The sequence below is a fragment of the Bos grunniens genome, chromosome 23 (assembly GCF_055505025.1).
Source record: "Bos grunniens cultivar Pamir isolate PY7600 chromosome 23, Bosgru_T2T1.0, whole genome shotgun sequence".
NCBI classification, from domain to species: Eukaryota; Metazoa; Chordata; class Mammalia; order Artiodactyla; family Bovidae; genus Bos; species Bos grunniens.
The window spans coordinates 8,482,675-8,496,207 of record NC_141187.1 but is presented as its reverse complement, the minus strand read 5'-3'; the positions used below and the strand labels follow the sequence as shown (position 1 = coordinate 8,496,207).

The following is a 13,533-nucleotide window of genomic DNA, read 5'->3' as shown; positions in this document are numbered from 1 at the left end:
GCGGCGGTCCCGGCTCCTGCCCCGGGCTCGGACTCCTACAGCACCCCGTCGGGGACAGCGAGATCCGGGACCGCGCGCGCCCATGGCCTGCTCGGGGTCCCCAGTTCCCCGCGGGCGCCCGCGCCTCCCCCGCGCCGCCGTCGGGTGGCTGGGGACGGCGCTGCTTCTCCTCGCCGACTGGATGCTGCTCCGGCCGGCGCTGCCCCGAGTGGCCTCGCGGCTGGTGCCCCCTGAGCTGCCGCTGCTCCGGGTCTGGGTGGCCGGCCTGAGCCGCTGCGCGCTGCTGTGGCTGGGGGCCCGCGGCGTCGTCGGGGCCGCGCTGGGCTTCCGGAGGGAAAGCACGCGAGTCCTCGGGTGGCTGGCTGTTTTGGAGCCGCTGGCGGCGGCGCTGGGCTTGGCCCTGCCGGGACTTGCCTTGTTCCGAGAGCTGGTCTCCTGGCGAGCCCCCGAGGACGCGGACAGCGCCGGGCACCTGCACTGGGAAGGTCGCCTGGACGCTTTCGCCTTCAGCTACTGGGCGGCACTGCCCGCGGCCACCCTGTGGTATAAGATCAGGAGCCTCTGGGTGCAAGGAGCTCGCGGGGCTTTTGGCCTGGCGATGAGTCGGCTTCTAGTCTTCCTGGGTCCGGAGAAAAGCCACGTGCAGTTCATTCTGGCCCTGGTGTTCCTCTCCTGTTTCGGTAAGGGGGGGTGGTGCAACGGGAAGGGGGACGGGACTGGAGGACTGGGTAAGAATCGAGGGGCATGGTCAGTGAGATCAATTGGTGTGGGTTCTCGGAAATGTGGGTGAGGGGAAGGGGACCCAGCTCAGGTCTTGATCACCCCACTGGAGCGGGAAGGTCCTGACTGGGTAATTGTCAGGGGTCCTGGACTCCAGGGCTGCCCTGCGTGTTGTTGCTTTACTGGCCACCGTGGACAAGGGCTTTTCCGGGGCAGCCCATCCTACAACCGCTAGGCTTCCTCATTAAACCTCTAAAGGTCTTTGGGCCCCGTGTAAGTGGAGATGGTATCTTTCTGCCACTGCTCTGCAGGAGAATGAATAAAGGCCGGTGGGCCAGGGCCTGGTGAGAGCTGACCTGCTTAGACTTGCTATTTGTTCCCCTCCGCAGGGGAGATGGCCATTCCGTTCTTCACTGGCCGGCTCACCGACTGGATTGTACAGGATGAGACCGCCGCTGCCTTCACTCAGAACGTGACTCTCATGTCGGTCCTCACCATAGCCAGGTCTGGGCACTGAAGTTAGAAGGCTGGGGGACAGGGGATTCGGAAAAAGTGGGAATTGGAAGTTGGGGCTGCCGTCCAGGGTGAACTTCTGGGGGACCTCCTGACCGCCCTGGGCCCCCTTCTCTTGTCTCCCTGTAGCGCAGTGCTGGAGTTCGCAGCGGATGGAATCTACAACAGCACCATGGGCCGCATGCATAGCCACTTGCAGGGAGAGGTGTTTCAGGCTGTCCTGCGCCAGGAGACAGAGTTCTTTCAAAAGAACCAAACAGGTTTCTCATGAAAATCTTTTCACTATCCATTCACTTACTGTTTATATACCCATAAAGTATTAAATTATTAGTCTCTCAGTCATGTCCGACTCTTTGGGACCTCATGGACTGTGGCCCACCAGGCTCTCTGTCCATGGAATTCTCTAGGCAAGAATACTGGAGTGGGTTCTCTAGGGGATCTTCCCGAACCAGAGATCATACCCAGGTCTCCTGCATTGCAGGGAGATTCTTTACCATCCGAGCCACCAAGGAAGCCCATACCTCCTCTTTTACTTATAACCTTGATTTCTATCTCTCACACATAAACATTGTCATGTCTTATTCTCAACATGTCTCAAGAGCAAAACATACTCCTTTTATTTAAGAAAAGCCTAGTGTTTCCATCCAAGCCTTACAGACTTATCCCTCTGTGTGAGTTTAGATACAAATGACTGGAATTTAAAACCTTGGAATTTTGAGATCACAGAGTCCAGCCACCTTGCTTTGCAGAGAAGGGAACTGAGGCCATCCCCAAATGCTGGCACTTGAATAGATCCGTATGGACAGAGATGAACTCGGAGACAGAACCCCTCTCTTGATTCTCAGTCCAGTGCTTGCTACAGTTTCCTGGACTGCTGTCTAACAGCAACTTTGTTTCTCTCCAGCTATGTTAGATGATCTGCTTAAGTTTTTCCTGCCCCTGTACCTGGGATATAAAAGTTCTTAGAGAACAGAAATCTGTCAGAGAAAAGAAAATTCACAAGTGCATCTTTTTTTTTTTTTTTAAACTGGAAAGTCTTTAGCCAGTCTTTTCCTCTGGAATACTTTCTCCTTGTGTTGAGGTTCCAAGTCTCCCTAACCACTGACCTTGTCTTCTCAGCTTTCTTAGAACCCTTCCCTTGGCACCCTGGCTCACCTGTCCCTCCCATCACTCTGAGATTCTCATTCACACCACCCTCTTCTCCCCAACCCTTGACAGGTGAAATCACATCTCGGGTGACAGATGACACGTCCACCATGAGTGAGTCTCTGAGTTCGGATCTCAGCCTGTTGCTGTGGTACCTCATCCGGGGACTGTGTCTCCTGGGGCTCATGCTCTGGGCGTCCCCGTCCCTCACTATGATCACCCTGGTCGCCCTGCCCCTGCTTTTTCTTCTGCCTGAGAAGATGGGGAAATGGTACAAGGTGTGTCTGGGGAGTTGCCTCAACCTACACTGACTCCTATTGCCCAGATGTGGTGGGCTCGCTTCCTGTCAGGGTTCTTTCCTGGCGCCTGCACTGATTCATCATCTCTGTGGCTCTATTTGTGCACATTCTTGGGCTGCTCAGTGTCAGTTTTCATGTTCTCCGTGTCTTCTAACGTCTCCCACAACCTGAGGTTAGGATTAACATATAGACACTACTGTATATATATTAATAAAATAATCAGTAACAACCGACTGGATAGCACAGGGAACTCTGCTCAATACTCTGTAATGATATATAGGGAAAGAATCTGAAAAAGAATAGATATTGGGTTGCCATTTCCTTCTCCAGGGGATCTTCCCAACCCAGGGATGGAACCCAGATCTCTTGCATTGGCAGGCGGATTCTTTATCACTGAGCCACATGGGAAGTCATATATATATGTATATATACACATAAATATCTATCACTTTCCTGTACTACTGAAGCTAATACAATATTATAGATCAGCTATGTTGTTGTTTAGTTGCTAGAAAGAAAGAAAGTGAAGTCACTAGTCGTGTCCACCTCTTTGCAACCCCATGGACTGTAGCCTACCAGCCTCCTCCATCCACAGGATTTTCCAGGCAAGAGTCCTGGAATGGGTTGCCATTTCCTTTTCCATGTTTAGTTGCTAAGTCATGTCCAACTCTTTGCAACCCCCGCCCTGGACTGTAGCCCACCAGGCTCCTCTGTCCATGAGGTTTCCCAGGCAAAATACCAGAGTGGGTTGCTGTTTCCTTCTCCAGAGGATTTTCCCGACCCAGGGATCAAACCCATATCTCTGAACTGGCAGGTAGATTCTCTGCCACTGAGCCACAACAGAAGCCCCCAAATAAACTGTACTGTAATATAAAAGAAAATAAAAGAATATGACACCGATCTCAGGAATATGACCCCCATGGCCCTTCTGAAGCATTTCCCTCTTTTCTGTTTCTCTTTGGTATGGGGGCGGGGGGGTTGGTGAGTGGTAGGAGCTGTGTCTTTTTCTCTCTTGTCCCTCTGCTGCCTCTCACCTGTAATCTCTGATTGGATAATTCAGGTCCTAGCATCCCTCATGGTTTGCCAACCTTGTGTGGTATCTCTGGTTCATATCTCCACAGGTGCTGGCAGAACAGGTACAAGAATCTCTGGCAAAGTCCAGCCAGGTGGCCATCGAGGTGCTGTCAGCCATGCCTACAGTTCGGAGCTTTGCCAATGAAGAGGGTGAGGCCCAGAAGTTCAGGCAAAAGCTGCATGAGATGATGGTGCTCAACCGGAAGGAGGCCCTGGCCTACGCGGTCAACCTCTGGACCTCCAGTGTGAGCACCTGGGCATGAATGCCTATCCCCTGATATCCCCTATCACCATTCCCCTTCCCCTGACCCTGCTCCGCACTCTTCCTTCACTGGGCAGGGGTGGGTTCAGTGTCTGTATCCTAGCAACCAGGGGCTGGGTGACCTAGTGTTCTGAACCCCCTCCTTCTTTCTAGGCATGCTACATGGCTTCTTTTCCCCATGGTGCACCGAATCTCCATGACCCCCTTTGTAGGAAAGCACCATGTCTTCCAGTCCCAGGACTTCTCCTTGCCTCATGGGGCAGCATGGGGAATGGCAGGTAGCTTTTGTTGGGCAGCTTCATGCTGGGACTATGCAGATGAACTTGTGAGAGACAAGGGACTAGCAGAAGCCAAGGAGGAGGGGCATCTTGTGATGTAATTGACCGAGAATTAGACCAGTGATCAGAAGTTCCTGCCTTGATGCTACCACTTGTTAGCTCTGTAGCCATGGGCTATTAATAGTAACTTACCTTCTGTGAGACTTATTTTCTTATTTTAAAAGATGAGAGTGCTATAACCTTGTTTATAAGATTCTTGATATGAAAATTAGATGACATCACGTTCATGAAAGCCTCTTGTGAAGAGCAGAATGCTCCCCAAACAAGGCATTCCTGGTGATGGTGATGATGGTAGTTGACTTGTATCCTGTGCGCCTGAGTGATCACACCACGGGATGCTGTGATTCATCCTTTAATCCCCATTGAGCCCCATGTGTTACTTGGTGCAAAGGGACTTTCTCTCTCCTTGATATTAACCATTCTGGTTCTTGACTTTCCTGCTTCAGTCCCTTTTTCTCTGTGGTCTCTCCACAGCTCTCAGGGATGCTGCTGAAGGTGGGAATCCTGTATTTTGGCGGGCAGCTGGTGACAAGTGGGTCTGTCAGCAGTGGGCGCCTGGTCACCTTTATTCTGTACCAGATCCAGTTCACCATAGCTGTTGAGGTGAGGTCCCTCCGTGGCCACTCCCCAGTGCTTTTCCTTCCTGTGTGCCACCGCCATTCAAGTCACTTCCCTTCCCTCCCTCACCCTCCTCACATCCTGTAACCCTAGCAACAGACTGGGTCCTTCCTGCGTCCCACCGCACTATTCATACCTCCCCTCCAGGTGCTGCTGTCCAGCTACCCCAGGGTACAGAAGGCTGTGGGCTTTTCAGAGAAAATATTTGAATACCTGGACCGGGTCCCTAACTGCCCAAAGAGTGGATCATTGGCTTCCTTAACTTTGCGCGGCAGCGTCCAGTTCCAGGATGTCTCCTTTGCCTACCCAAACCGTCCGGATGTCCCCGTGCTGCAGGTACAACCTACAGATCCCTCCATTCCTCCAGCCTCCCTCTCAACTCGGTCATCCTAAATGGTCTTCCTGCCTTCAGCCTGCTTAGCACCATGTACAGACCCTCCCTCACCCCTCAGAGGCAAAGCTGAGTAGCATTTGTCCCCTAAAACTGCCCCAGGGATTTCCGTGGGTGGTCCGCTGGTTAAGAATCCGTCTGCCAATGCTGGGGGCATGGGTTCGACCCTTGATCTGGGAGGATCCCACACACCATGGGGCAATTAAGACCATGTGCTCTAGAGGCTGTGCTGTGTAACAAGAGACGCCACCGCAAAGACAAGTCCACACACCATAAATAGAGTAGCCCCTGCTTGTTGCGACTAGAGAAAGTCCGGATGTAGCAGTAAAGATGCAGCACAGCCAAAATACACACATAAATAAACAAAAAGCCGCCCCAAACTCAAGAATAGTCCAGATTTCCAAGGAGAATGGGAGTGGATGCTCTTAGGGAGAAGGTTCTCCTGTAAGGCATCACCGAAGCAGAGGCTGTGTCTCCAGTCTTCCGTATTTCCTTTTTCTTTCCAACTGTGCTTTTGAATATGATTTTTTCTTTTTTCCCCACAGTGTCTGAGATCCAGCGTGTGGCTCTTGGTGCTTAAGTTCTGCCTTTGTCTTTGTTTCATCTTTCATCTCTACTCCACGGGGAGCAATCTATGTCTGTGGGAAGGGAGGAGCTGCTGTATTTCCCCCGCTTTTCTCCTTTCTTCTCTGGGGGAAGACGTAGGCGAGACACCATAATGAGTGGATGATACCTGGTCTTAAGGTTAGGGGCCTCTGGCTCTCTTTTAGTGTGTGGTTCTCCGGCTTCCAGGGGCTGACCTTCACCCTTCGTCCTGGTGAGGTGACGGCGCTGGTGGGGCCCAACGGGTCTGGGAAGAGCACGGTGGCCGCACTGCTGCAGAACCTGTACCAGCCCACCGAGGGCCAGGTGCTGCTGGACGGGGAGCCCCTCCCCAAATACGAGCACCGCTACCTGCACAGACAGGTGAGCAAGAAGATGGCATGGGGGAGGGCAGGGAGCCTCAAGTCAGGAGAGCCTTCTCCGAGGGCACTCTGAGCGGAAGTTAGGAGACCCTGGGGGAGAGGTGGGCGTGTGGTCAGCAGAGAGGCCGTGTCACTCTGTGACAGGCTCTCAGTGGAGATGCTCAGCCTTCAGTCTCTAGATGACCACACTCCTGTGTTCCTCGTTCTATGACTCTGCACTGTATTTTGTCCTAGGTGGCTGCTGTGGGACAAGAGCCTCTGCTGTTTGGAAGAAGCTTTAAAGAAAATATTGCCTATGGCCTGGTCCAGGAGCCGACCATGGAGGAAATCACAGCTGCTGCGGTGGAGTCCGGAGCCCACGGTTTTATCTCTGAGCTCCCTGAAGGCTACGACACAGGTGCTTGCTCCCATCACCCCCCCAGACATCTTTACCTTCACTGAAACCCCAGTAGTCTTGCCTTCATTCCTTAGGTCCTCCCACCCCACTGACATCAGTTTGAAGTTAAGATCCTGTTCTCGTGTCTCTTGCATCCTCATATTCTCAGAACTCCTTTACCTTCCCAGAACCTTTCTTACCCTGCTGCATCCAGCAGTCCTTGTTGGGTGTGCGTGTGTGTGCATGTGTGCTTACCCAGTCCTCGCCTTGGCCCTTGTCTCTGCAGAGGTGGGTGAGGCTGGGAGCCAGCTGTCAGGGGGTCAGCGACAGGCAGTGGCCTTGGCTCGAGCTCTGATCCGGAAACCACGCGTACTCATTCTGGATGATGCTACCAGCGCCCTGGATGCAAACAGCCAATCCCTGGTGAGACAGTCGTCTTCTTATTGCCTATTTCCCACCCAAGCTGCCTTGCCTCACTCATCCTCTGTCATTATACTACGTGGAAATTTTCCAATCCAGTCCTTGTAGTTCTCAGTTCCCACGAGCTTCTCTCCAAGGTGGCCTAGTACCTAGAGCCATATGCTCAGTCATATCTGGCTCTTTGCAACCCCCTGGACTGTAGCCCACCAGGCTCCTCTGTCCATGGAATTTCCCAGGCAAGAATACTGGAGTGGGTTGCCATTTCCTCCTCCAGAGGATCTTCCTGACCCAGGGATGGAATCCGAGTCTCCTGTGTCTCCCGCATTGTGGGTGGATTCTTTACCCACTGAGCCATCAGGGGAGCCCAAGAGGCCTAAAACTGGTTAGAAGAGATGATCTACAATCCTGAATCAGTGAAGCCAAACATGAGCAAAAGGCCATGCTTGTAATGCTAATGTGAATTGAACTTTTTCTACGTGCCAGCCATGCTGGATGGCCCTTCACATGTACTCTCTCCCTCACTTATCACGAACTCTTGTGAGCTGGCTGTTGTCATCCTCATTCAACAGATGAGCACATGGACACTAAGAGAGGTGGAATTACCTGCTCAGTGTTGTGCAGCTGTTGAGTAGCAGAACCTGGACCCCAGTAAAAGTCTGCTTGACTTGAATGCTCATGCTCTTTACTCAGTTTTATTTCCTTAAAAGAATATAAAAATTAGGGTGGAGAGACTTTCCAGTACCCTCCCCTCTCTTGTTTTGAGTTTCACCCTAGGACTCTTTACTTTTATTCCACTGTTGCCACCTCATGTAAACAGCCCTTCACAGATCATAAGTTTGACAGAGAAGCACTCAGAAGGAGACTCTTCACTCTCTTTGAGGTTTTTGGCAGAGGTGGTATTGATTGAGGCAAAGTCCCTCCCAGCTCTGGAAACACAGGTGTCTTCCTGAGCCGGGAGGGGTCCTCAGCTCTGACAGTCTGTGTCTTTTCTCAGGTGGAGCAGCTGCTCTATGAAAGCCCTGAGCGGGGCTCTCGATCAGTGCTTTTCATCACCCAGCGCCTCAGTTCGGTGGAACAGGCTGACCACATCCTCTTTCTGGAAGGAGGCACGATCATTGAGGCAGGAACCCACCAGCAGCTCATGACGAATGAAGGACGCTATTGGGCCATGGTGCAGGCTCCTGGCCGGCCAGGGGCTCCAGAATGAAACACTCCTCAGACCCGCAGACTCTGTCTCCCTCCCTCACTCCCTCCTGTCTATAGTGGAGAGTTTGAGAACAGAGGTCTTACCAGAGCTGCAGCATGGGCAGCTGCTTCTGAAACGTAACCCCCTAGGTGATACCTGAAATTTTGCCATGAGTGTTACCTGCTCTCCAAGCTCCTCTTGTGGTGATGCGGATTTCAGGCTTGAAAACAGGGGTGCTAACTCCTTGTGTAACTGGGTTTGGAGCCAGGGTTGCTGTGGCTAGCACCCAGACAATGAAGAGATTTAGAATACACATGGAAGGTCGGCTTCTTTCCAGTCCGACCCCAGGCAGATGCTGGCCCATAAATACCCTACAGTTTCTTGCGTAAGTACACTGTAGTTTCTTGATATTTATAATAAAATTGGTGTTTTGTTACCCTGGTTTCTCATGTTTTCATTGGCCCAAGTGGCCCGCCGAAGTTTGCAGCGCACTTTTCGGAAGCCGGATCTTTCCCTCCTTCGGCATCCTCGTGATCCCCAGCCCGAAGTGTGGCATCTTCTCCCCTAAGTGTTCTGTTCCCATGGTTGCTCTCTCCACTTCTCCAGCCCTCTGTGCCAGCCCCCCTAAGAGTGAGCCAGACAGGGATGCAGCGTCCTCCAAGGCGCCAGCAGCAGCAGTGCCTCAGAACCTGGAGGAGGAGGCTGGAGGGTGAGCACGGCTGAAAGCAGTTCATCACTCTCGCCAGCGCCGGCCCTTTGCAGCGGGGTTCACCGCGCTGTGCGGTGGAACCTGCGGGAGTCATCAGCGTAGTGGGCGGGGCGCTCTAGTACACCTCTTCCATTCAGAGCGCGCCGTGCTCGTGTGACGTCAACAGTTGCTGGGCAGATGAGGCCTAATCAGGTTGCAAGGAGAGGCGGGGTTTAGAAAAGGCGAGCTCCGGAGTGCTCGGTCCAGCAAGAATTACGCGAGGAGCTGGGGGCGGAAAGCGCAGTTCTTGTGGGTGGCTACAGGTTGGGGAGACCGTTGAACTGGGAGAGGCCCTAGGAGGCACCAGGCGGAAGTCTGGGGCTGTACCTTCTCCTGGGCGCTCCGTTCCCCCACTCGTGCAGGTATATTCGGCGGGCAGTCGCCCCGGGACCTGTCCTGGGACTCAGGGCCACCACGCACTCCTAGCCCTCCCCTACTTTTTATAAAACGAGGCTCCTAGGCGCCCCCCTCCTCCGTTTCCGCTGAAACTGCTCCCAGGTTCTCGCTGAGGTTGAGCCCGTTTGGGGTGAGGCTGCGCTTTTGATGCTATGACCCCCACCCCGCCCTGTAACTGTCCCCGGAGGATGCCGCAGGCTGGCCGTGTCTTTCGCTGAAACCTCATCGCCGGGTGGGGAGGGGGGTGGCTTTCGAAGCCGCTCTGTCTTTCTTCCTTTCTTCTAACGGCCTGGCACCCTCGTTTCCCCAATTTCCATGAAGGCGAAGCAGAGAAGCCTCTTCCCAACCTAACACTCCCCGTGCCCGGACTCGAACGGGACGGCTCCTCGGAAAGGGCAGGGGGATGTGGAAAACATTTTGGTTCCCTCCCCTTAAGGCTTCGGGCTTTCGCTTTCACTTCCTCCTCCGCGAGCCGCCAGGTCTCTGGGTGCTGAGCGGCCATGGCGCTGCTAGACGTGTGCGGAGCCCCCCGAGGGCAGCGGGGGGACTGGGCTGTGCCCCTCGCGGGAAGCCGGCAGCGCTCGGACCCCGGCCACTACGGCTTCTCCCTGCGATCTCCGGAGCTCGCCCTCCCCCGGGGCATGCAGGTCAGGGCTCTAACAAAATCCCGTGGGAGGCAGGCGGGCGGGCGGGGGCGGGGGGTTCAGTGGGGGTGTGCGCAGAGTAACGGAGGGGCTGCCTGGAGGCTGTTCCGAGGCGGGGAAACGCGCAGGGGCATCCTTTAGGAGAGCCTCGTTTGGGGTCCAGGGCCGGAGCTGGGGAAGAGGCCACGTGGGACCTGGGGGCTGGCCGCCTGAGGGCTAGGAAGTGCAGATTAGGACCAAGAGCTGAGGGTGGGATCCCCGTTCTCCATCACACACAGATCACGGAGTCTTCCTTATTGGGCGACCCTATGATACAGGGGCTGTAGACTCTCTTGGGAAACCTATGACCTTGAGCGGTTGGCCTGGCCCCGGCCATTCATTGTTGTGTGCCTTGGTCAAGTCCCCTAGCACTTGGTCTGGGTCTCCTGGGCCTCTCTTCTGTAAAGTGGGGATACAATTCATAAAACGTGTTTCCTGAGGATTAAATGACCTATGAATGGAAAATCATTATAGTTACCCTTAAAATGTTTAGTTACAGTAACTTAAAAAATTTTTATTTTCATTTCTGGTTGTGCTGGTAAATGGAAAAGGTCAGTGTCGTGGCCTCGTCTTTTTCGTCTCCCCAGTCATTTCCTTGCAAAACTGGGCTGTTAACTGCTTCATTTATTCGTGGTATGGCTATCTTCACCTTCCCACGCTCTGCAAATTTGCTTTCCTGGAGCATCCATCTTCGGAAGTTTGCAGTGGTCCTTTCTCTGCCTCTTCTGTCTCATTAGCCCACTGAATTCTTCCGGTCCCTGGGTGGGAATGGAGAAAGTAAGGTGCAGATCGAGATGGCTCATGGCACGACCACGCTGGCCTTCAAGTTCCAGCATGGGGTGATTGTGGCCGTGGATTCTCGGGCCTCAGCTGGGAATTACATTGGTGAGTGTGTGGGTTCCGGCTGGCGGAATCTAGGGAGCTGGGCCCTCCTCTCAGCAGGAGTCCAGTATCTGCACCAAAGTGGGACCAGATGTTGACTCGGAACATTCAGGGAAACCTGTGCGCTCATCCCCCCTCTCCCCAAACTCCATCTTCTTCCAGCCACATTAAAGGTGAACAAGGTGATTGAGATTAACCCTTACCTGCTCGGCACCATGTCCGGCTGTGCGGCTGACTGCCAGTACTGGGAGCGCCTGCTGGCTAAGGAGTGCAGGTAGGCCAGGCCTCTTACTCTCCTCTAAGCACAGGTTCTGCATCTTGCAGATCACTGCTCCTCCCCCAGTCTCCCTACATTCACAGAACATCTTAGTGCTAATGTCCTATCTCAAAAAGCCACCTTTTGGTGATTAAAAAACCTTCTCTTTAATCTCAAGCTTGTGCTCCTGCCAAGAAGCCAGATTGAAAGTGAAAGTGAATGTGTTAGTAGCTCAGTCCTGTCCGACTCTTTGAGACCTCATGAACTGTATAGTCCACCAGGCTCCTCTGTCCTGGGATTCTCCAGGCAAGAATACTGGAGTGGGTTGCCAGCCCCTTCTCCAGTGAATCTTCCCAACCCAGGGATTGAACCCAAGTCTCCTGCATTGCGAGCAGGTTCTTTACCATGTGAGCCACCAGGGAAGCCCAGGTTATTTGTCAATTATTTAGTAATGACCATCCACCCTAGTGGGATATCATTTACTGGGATTTCTCTAGGTGATTTTGATGACTTCCCTGGCAGTCCAGTGGTTAAGACTCCACACATCAACATGGGGAGCATTGGTTTGATCCCTGGTTCAAGAACTAAATCCCACATGCTCCACCAAGAGCCCGAAGAATTAAAAAAAAGAAAAGAATTCTATATAAATTCCAGATCTTTGTCCATCCTGAGATCCTACAGAACCATTCCTTTTAGATGCTAATCTCTTCAGCCATGTTCTGCTCATCAAGTAACCTGCCCAGAGGGCTGTCCTCCTGCCCCTTGTAAACTCTCTCCCTGGACTGTCCGGTCCTCACCCAGGCTGTACTATCTGAGGAATGGGGAGCGTATCTCTGTGTCGGCCGCCTCCAAGCTGCTCTCCAACATGATGTGCCAGTACCGGGGCATGGGCCTCTCCATGGGCAGCATGATCTGTGGCTGGGACAAAAAGGTGAGTCCCCTCCCTGCTGCGTATTCCAAGGTGTAGACGAGAGGTAAGTTTCCTGGCCTTACACTCCCCTCCCTCCCCTTCCCTGCACAGCACAGAGAAAGCTTGGTTGCAGAACTGTTGCTCAACAGCAATTTCTAGGTCCGGATGTGGACCATTGTTTCATAAGCTTGTCCCTTTGGATCAAATAGCTGATTTCAAGTTTGTTTTTCCTCCTCAAAGTTCTACGATTGTTTCCAAAGTGCTTTCCTAGTTCCCATGTTCCTGGGCTCATCTGTAGTCTCTGGTCCACTTCTTGTGGCTCACACTTGAATCTGGGTGTTACCAACAACTTCCAACCTTCTTGCTTCCTACAGGGTCCTGGACTCTACTATGTGAATGACAGTGGGACTCGACTCTCGGGAAATATGTTCTCCACCGGTAGTGGGAACTCCCATGCCTATGGGGTCATGGATAGTGGCTATCGACCTGACCTTAGTATTGAAGAGGCCTATGACCTGGGCCGAAGGGCAATTGTTCATGCCACCCACCGAGACAGCTATTCTGGAGGCGTTGTCAATAGTAAGAGATCAAAGTGCCCCCCTCTGTCCCTGGGGTGGGGGCAGGGGGGTTGAGATTGGGAGGTATGGGGGAGGCAGGGTGGCAGAGAGCAGGTTTTCCTAGCCGGAAGAGGGGCACTGAAGCCCCTGTCACAAGGGCTTTGAGAGCGTGTGCTGCTGTTGTCGCCGTTGATGTAACAGCGTCAGCAGGACCTCGCCGAGGGGACCATGACTCCATGCTCTTTCCCGTCTGCCTGCAGTGTACCACATGAAGGAGGACGGCTGGGTGAAAGTGGAAAGTACAGACGTCAGTGACCTGATGCACCAGTACCGGGAGGCCAGTCAGTGATCGTGGCGGTGACATGCGGGCAAGTCGGGGGAAGCCTGGCTGACTCAGGGACCTGGGCCGGATCGCACTCTGGGAGAAGGAGGCCTGACCTGGCCCAGAGACGGAGAACCAGCGGCCACTGGAAGGCAGCACAGAGTTTATCCCTTTGTGTATTCTCTGTCTCAATGAACGTCACCCCCACCCCCCCTCCTGGATGCCCCACTAAGCACAATAAAGGAAAACGGTTATAAAAGCTGTGTGTTGTGGCTGTGGGCTCAGGGCTGGGGTGGCTGGGAGGAGGGGACAGGAAATAGAGACAGGTTTTTCCTGAGAAGAGAGAAACCCCTGCCTCAGAAATGGGGCCTCACCAAATATTTCTCCCGGGCTTCCACTCTCATTCCTCCAGGACCGCTGGAAGGCTGTGTTATCTGTGTTTAACCGAGGTTAGGGTCCTTTCTGTGGGCT

General features: G+C 53.5%; 2 protein-coding genes and 1 long non-coding RNA gene across 6 annotated transcripts; 2 read left to right on the top strand and 1 right to left on the bottom strand.

Moving 5' to 3' along the window:
* Positions 1 to 8,744, top strand: TAP1 (transporter 1, ATP binding cassette subfamily B member). 3 transcript variants are annotated; one of them, XR_015152955.1, is made up of 11 exons: positions 1 to 680; positions 1,110 to 1,224; positions 1,363 to 1,493; positions 2,452 to 2,657; positions 3,800 to 3,997; positions 4,827 to 4,955; positions 5,118 to 5,306; positions 6,132 to 6,327; positions 6,561 to 6,723; positions 6,989 to 7,125; positions 8,117 to 8,744. XR_015152955.1 is itself a non-coding variant. In XM_086371083.1 (11 exons), the coding sequence occupies exons 1-11, from the start codon at positions 83 to 85 to the stop codon at positions 8,327 to 8,329; spliced, it is 2,253 nt and encodes a 750-aa protein (XP_086227209.1). In that variant the 5' UTR covers positions 1 to 82; the 3' UTR covers positions 8,330 to 8,744. The 3 variants fall into 3 exon arrangements, 2 of the variants coding, with proteins under 2 accessions (XP_086227209.1, XP_086227210.1); XM_086371083.1 differs by having other exon boundaries at positions 6,154 to 6,327; XM_086371084.1 differs by lacking the exons at positions 4,827 to 4,955; positions 5,118 to 5,306; positions 6,132 to 6,327; ... (1 more) ...; positions 6,989 to 7,125; positions 8,117 to 8,744 and adding an exon at positions 4,168 to 4,436.
* On the bottom strand, positions 5,639 to 7,095 carry LOC147346561 (uncharacterized). Its single transcript, XR_015152958.1, has 2 exons — positions 6,958 to 7,095; positions 5,639 to 6,050 (listed from the first exon to the last, which is right to left on the bottom strand). It is a non-coding gene; the product is annotated as an uncharacterized LOC147346561 (long non-coding RNA).
* Positions 8,745 to 9,929: 1,185 nt separating the features above from the next.
* On the top strand, positions 9,930 to 13,321 carry PSMB8 (proteasome 20S subunit beta 8). Of its 2 annotated transcripts, XM_086371085.1 has the most exons (6): positions 9,930 to 10,099; positions 10,873 to 11,020; positions 11,180 to 11,291; positions 12,075 to 12,204; positions 12,558 to 12,762; positions 13,001 to 13,321. In XM_086371085.1, the coding sequence occupies exons 1-6, from the start codon at positions 9,953 to 9,955 to the stop codon at positions 13,087 to 13,089; spliced, it is 831 nt and encodes a 276-aa protein (XP_086227211.1). In that variant the 5' UTR covers positions 9,930 to 9,952; the 3' UTR covers positions 13,090 to 13,321. The 2 variants fall into 2 exon arrangements, with proteins under 2 accessions (XP_086227211.1, XP_086227212.1); XM_086371086.1 differs by lacking the exon at positions 10,873 to 11,020.
* The last annotated feature ends 212 nt before the right edge of the window (positions 13,322 to 13,533 follow it).

What these genes read in the sequence shown, in the direction of transcription:
- TAP1 (XM_086371083.1), top strand. Translation starts at nt 83, where the DNA reads ATGGCCTGCTCGGGGTCCCCAGTTCCCCGCGGGCGCCCGCGCCTCCCC. An exon ending in GGTGTTCCTCTCCTGTTTCG is followed by an intron (nt 681 to 1,109) that starts GTAAGGGGGGGT and finishes TCCCCTCCGCAG; the next exon opens with GGGAGATGGCCATTCCGTTC. An exon ending in AGATGGGGAAATGGTACAAG is followed by an intron (nt 2,658 to 3,799) that starts GTGTGTCTGGGG and finishes ATATCTCCACAG; the next exon opens with GTGCTGGCAGAACAGGTACA.
- PSMB8 (XM_086371085.1), top strand. Translation starts at nt 9,953, where the DNA reads ATGGCGCTGCTAGACGTGTGCGGAGCCCCCCGAGGGCAGCGGGGGGAC. An exon ending in TCTGTGGCTGGGACAAAAAG is followed by an intron (nt 12,205 to 12,557) that starts GTGAGTCCCCTC and finishes TGCTTCCTACAG; the next exon opens with GGTCCTGGACTCTACTATGT. An exon ending in TTCTGGAGGCGTTGTCAATA is followed by an intron (nt 12,763 to 13,000) that starts GTAAGAGATCAA and finishes GTCTGCCTGCAG; the next exon opens with TGTACCACATGAAGGAGGAC.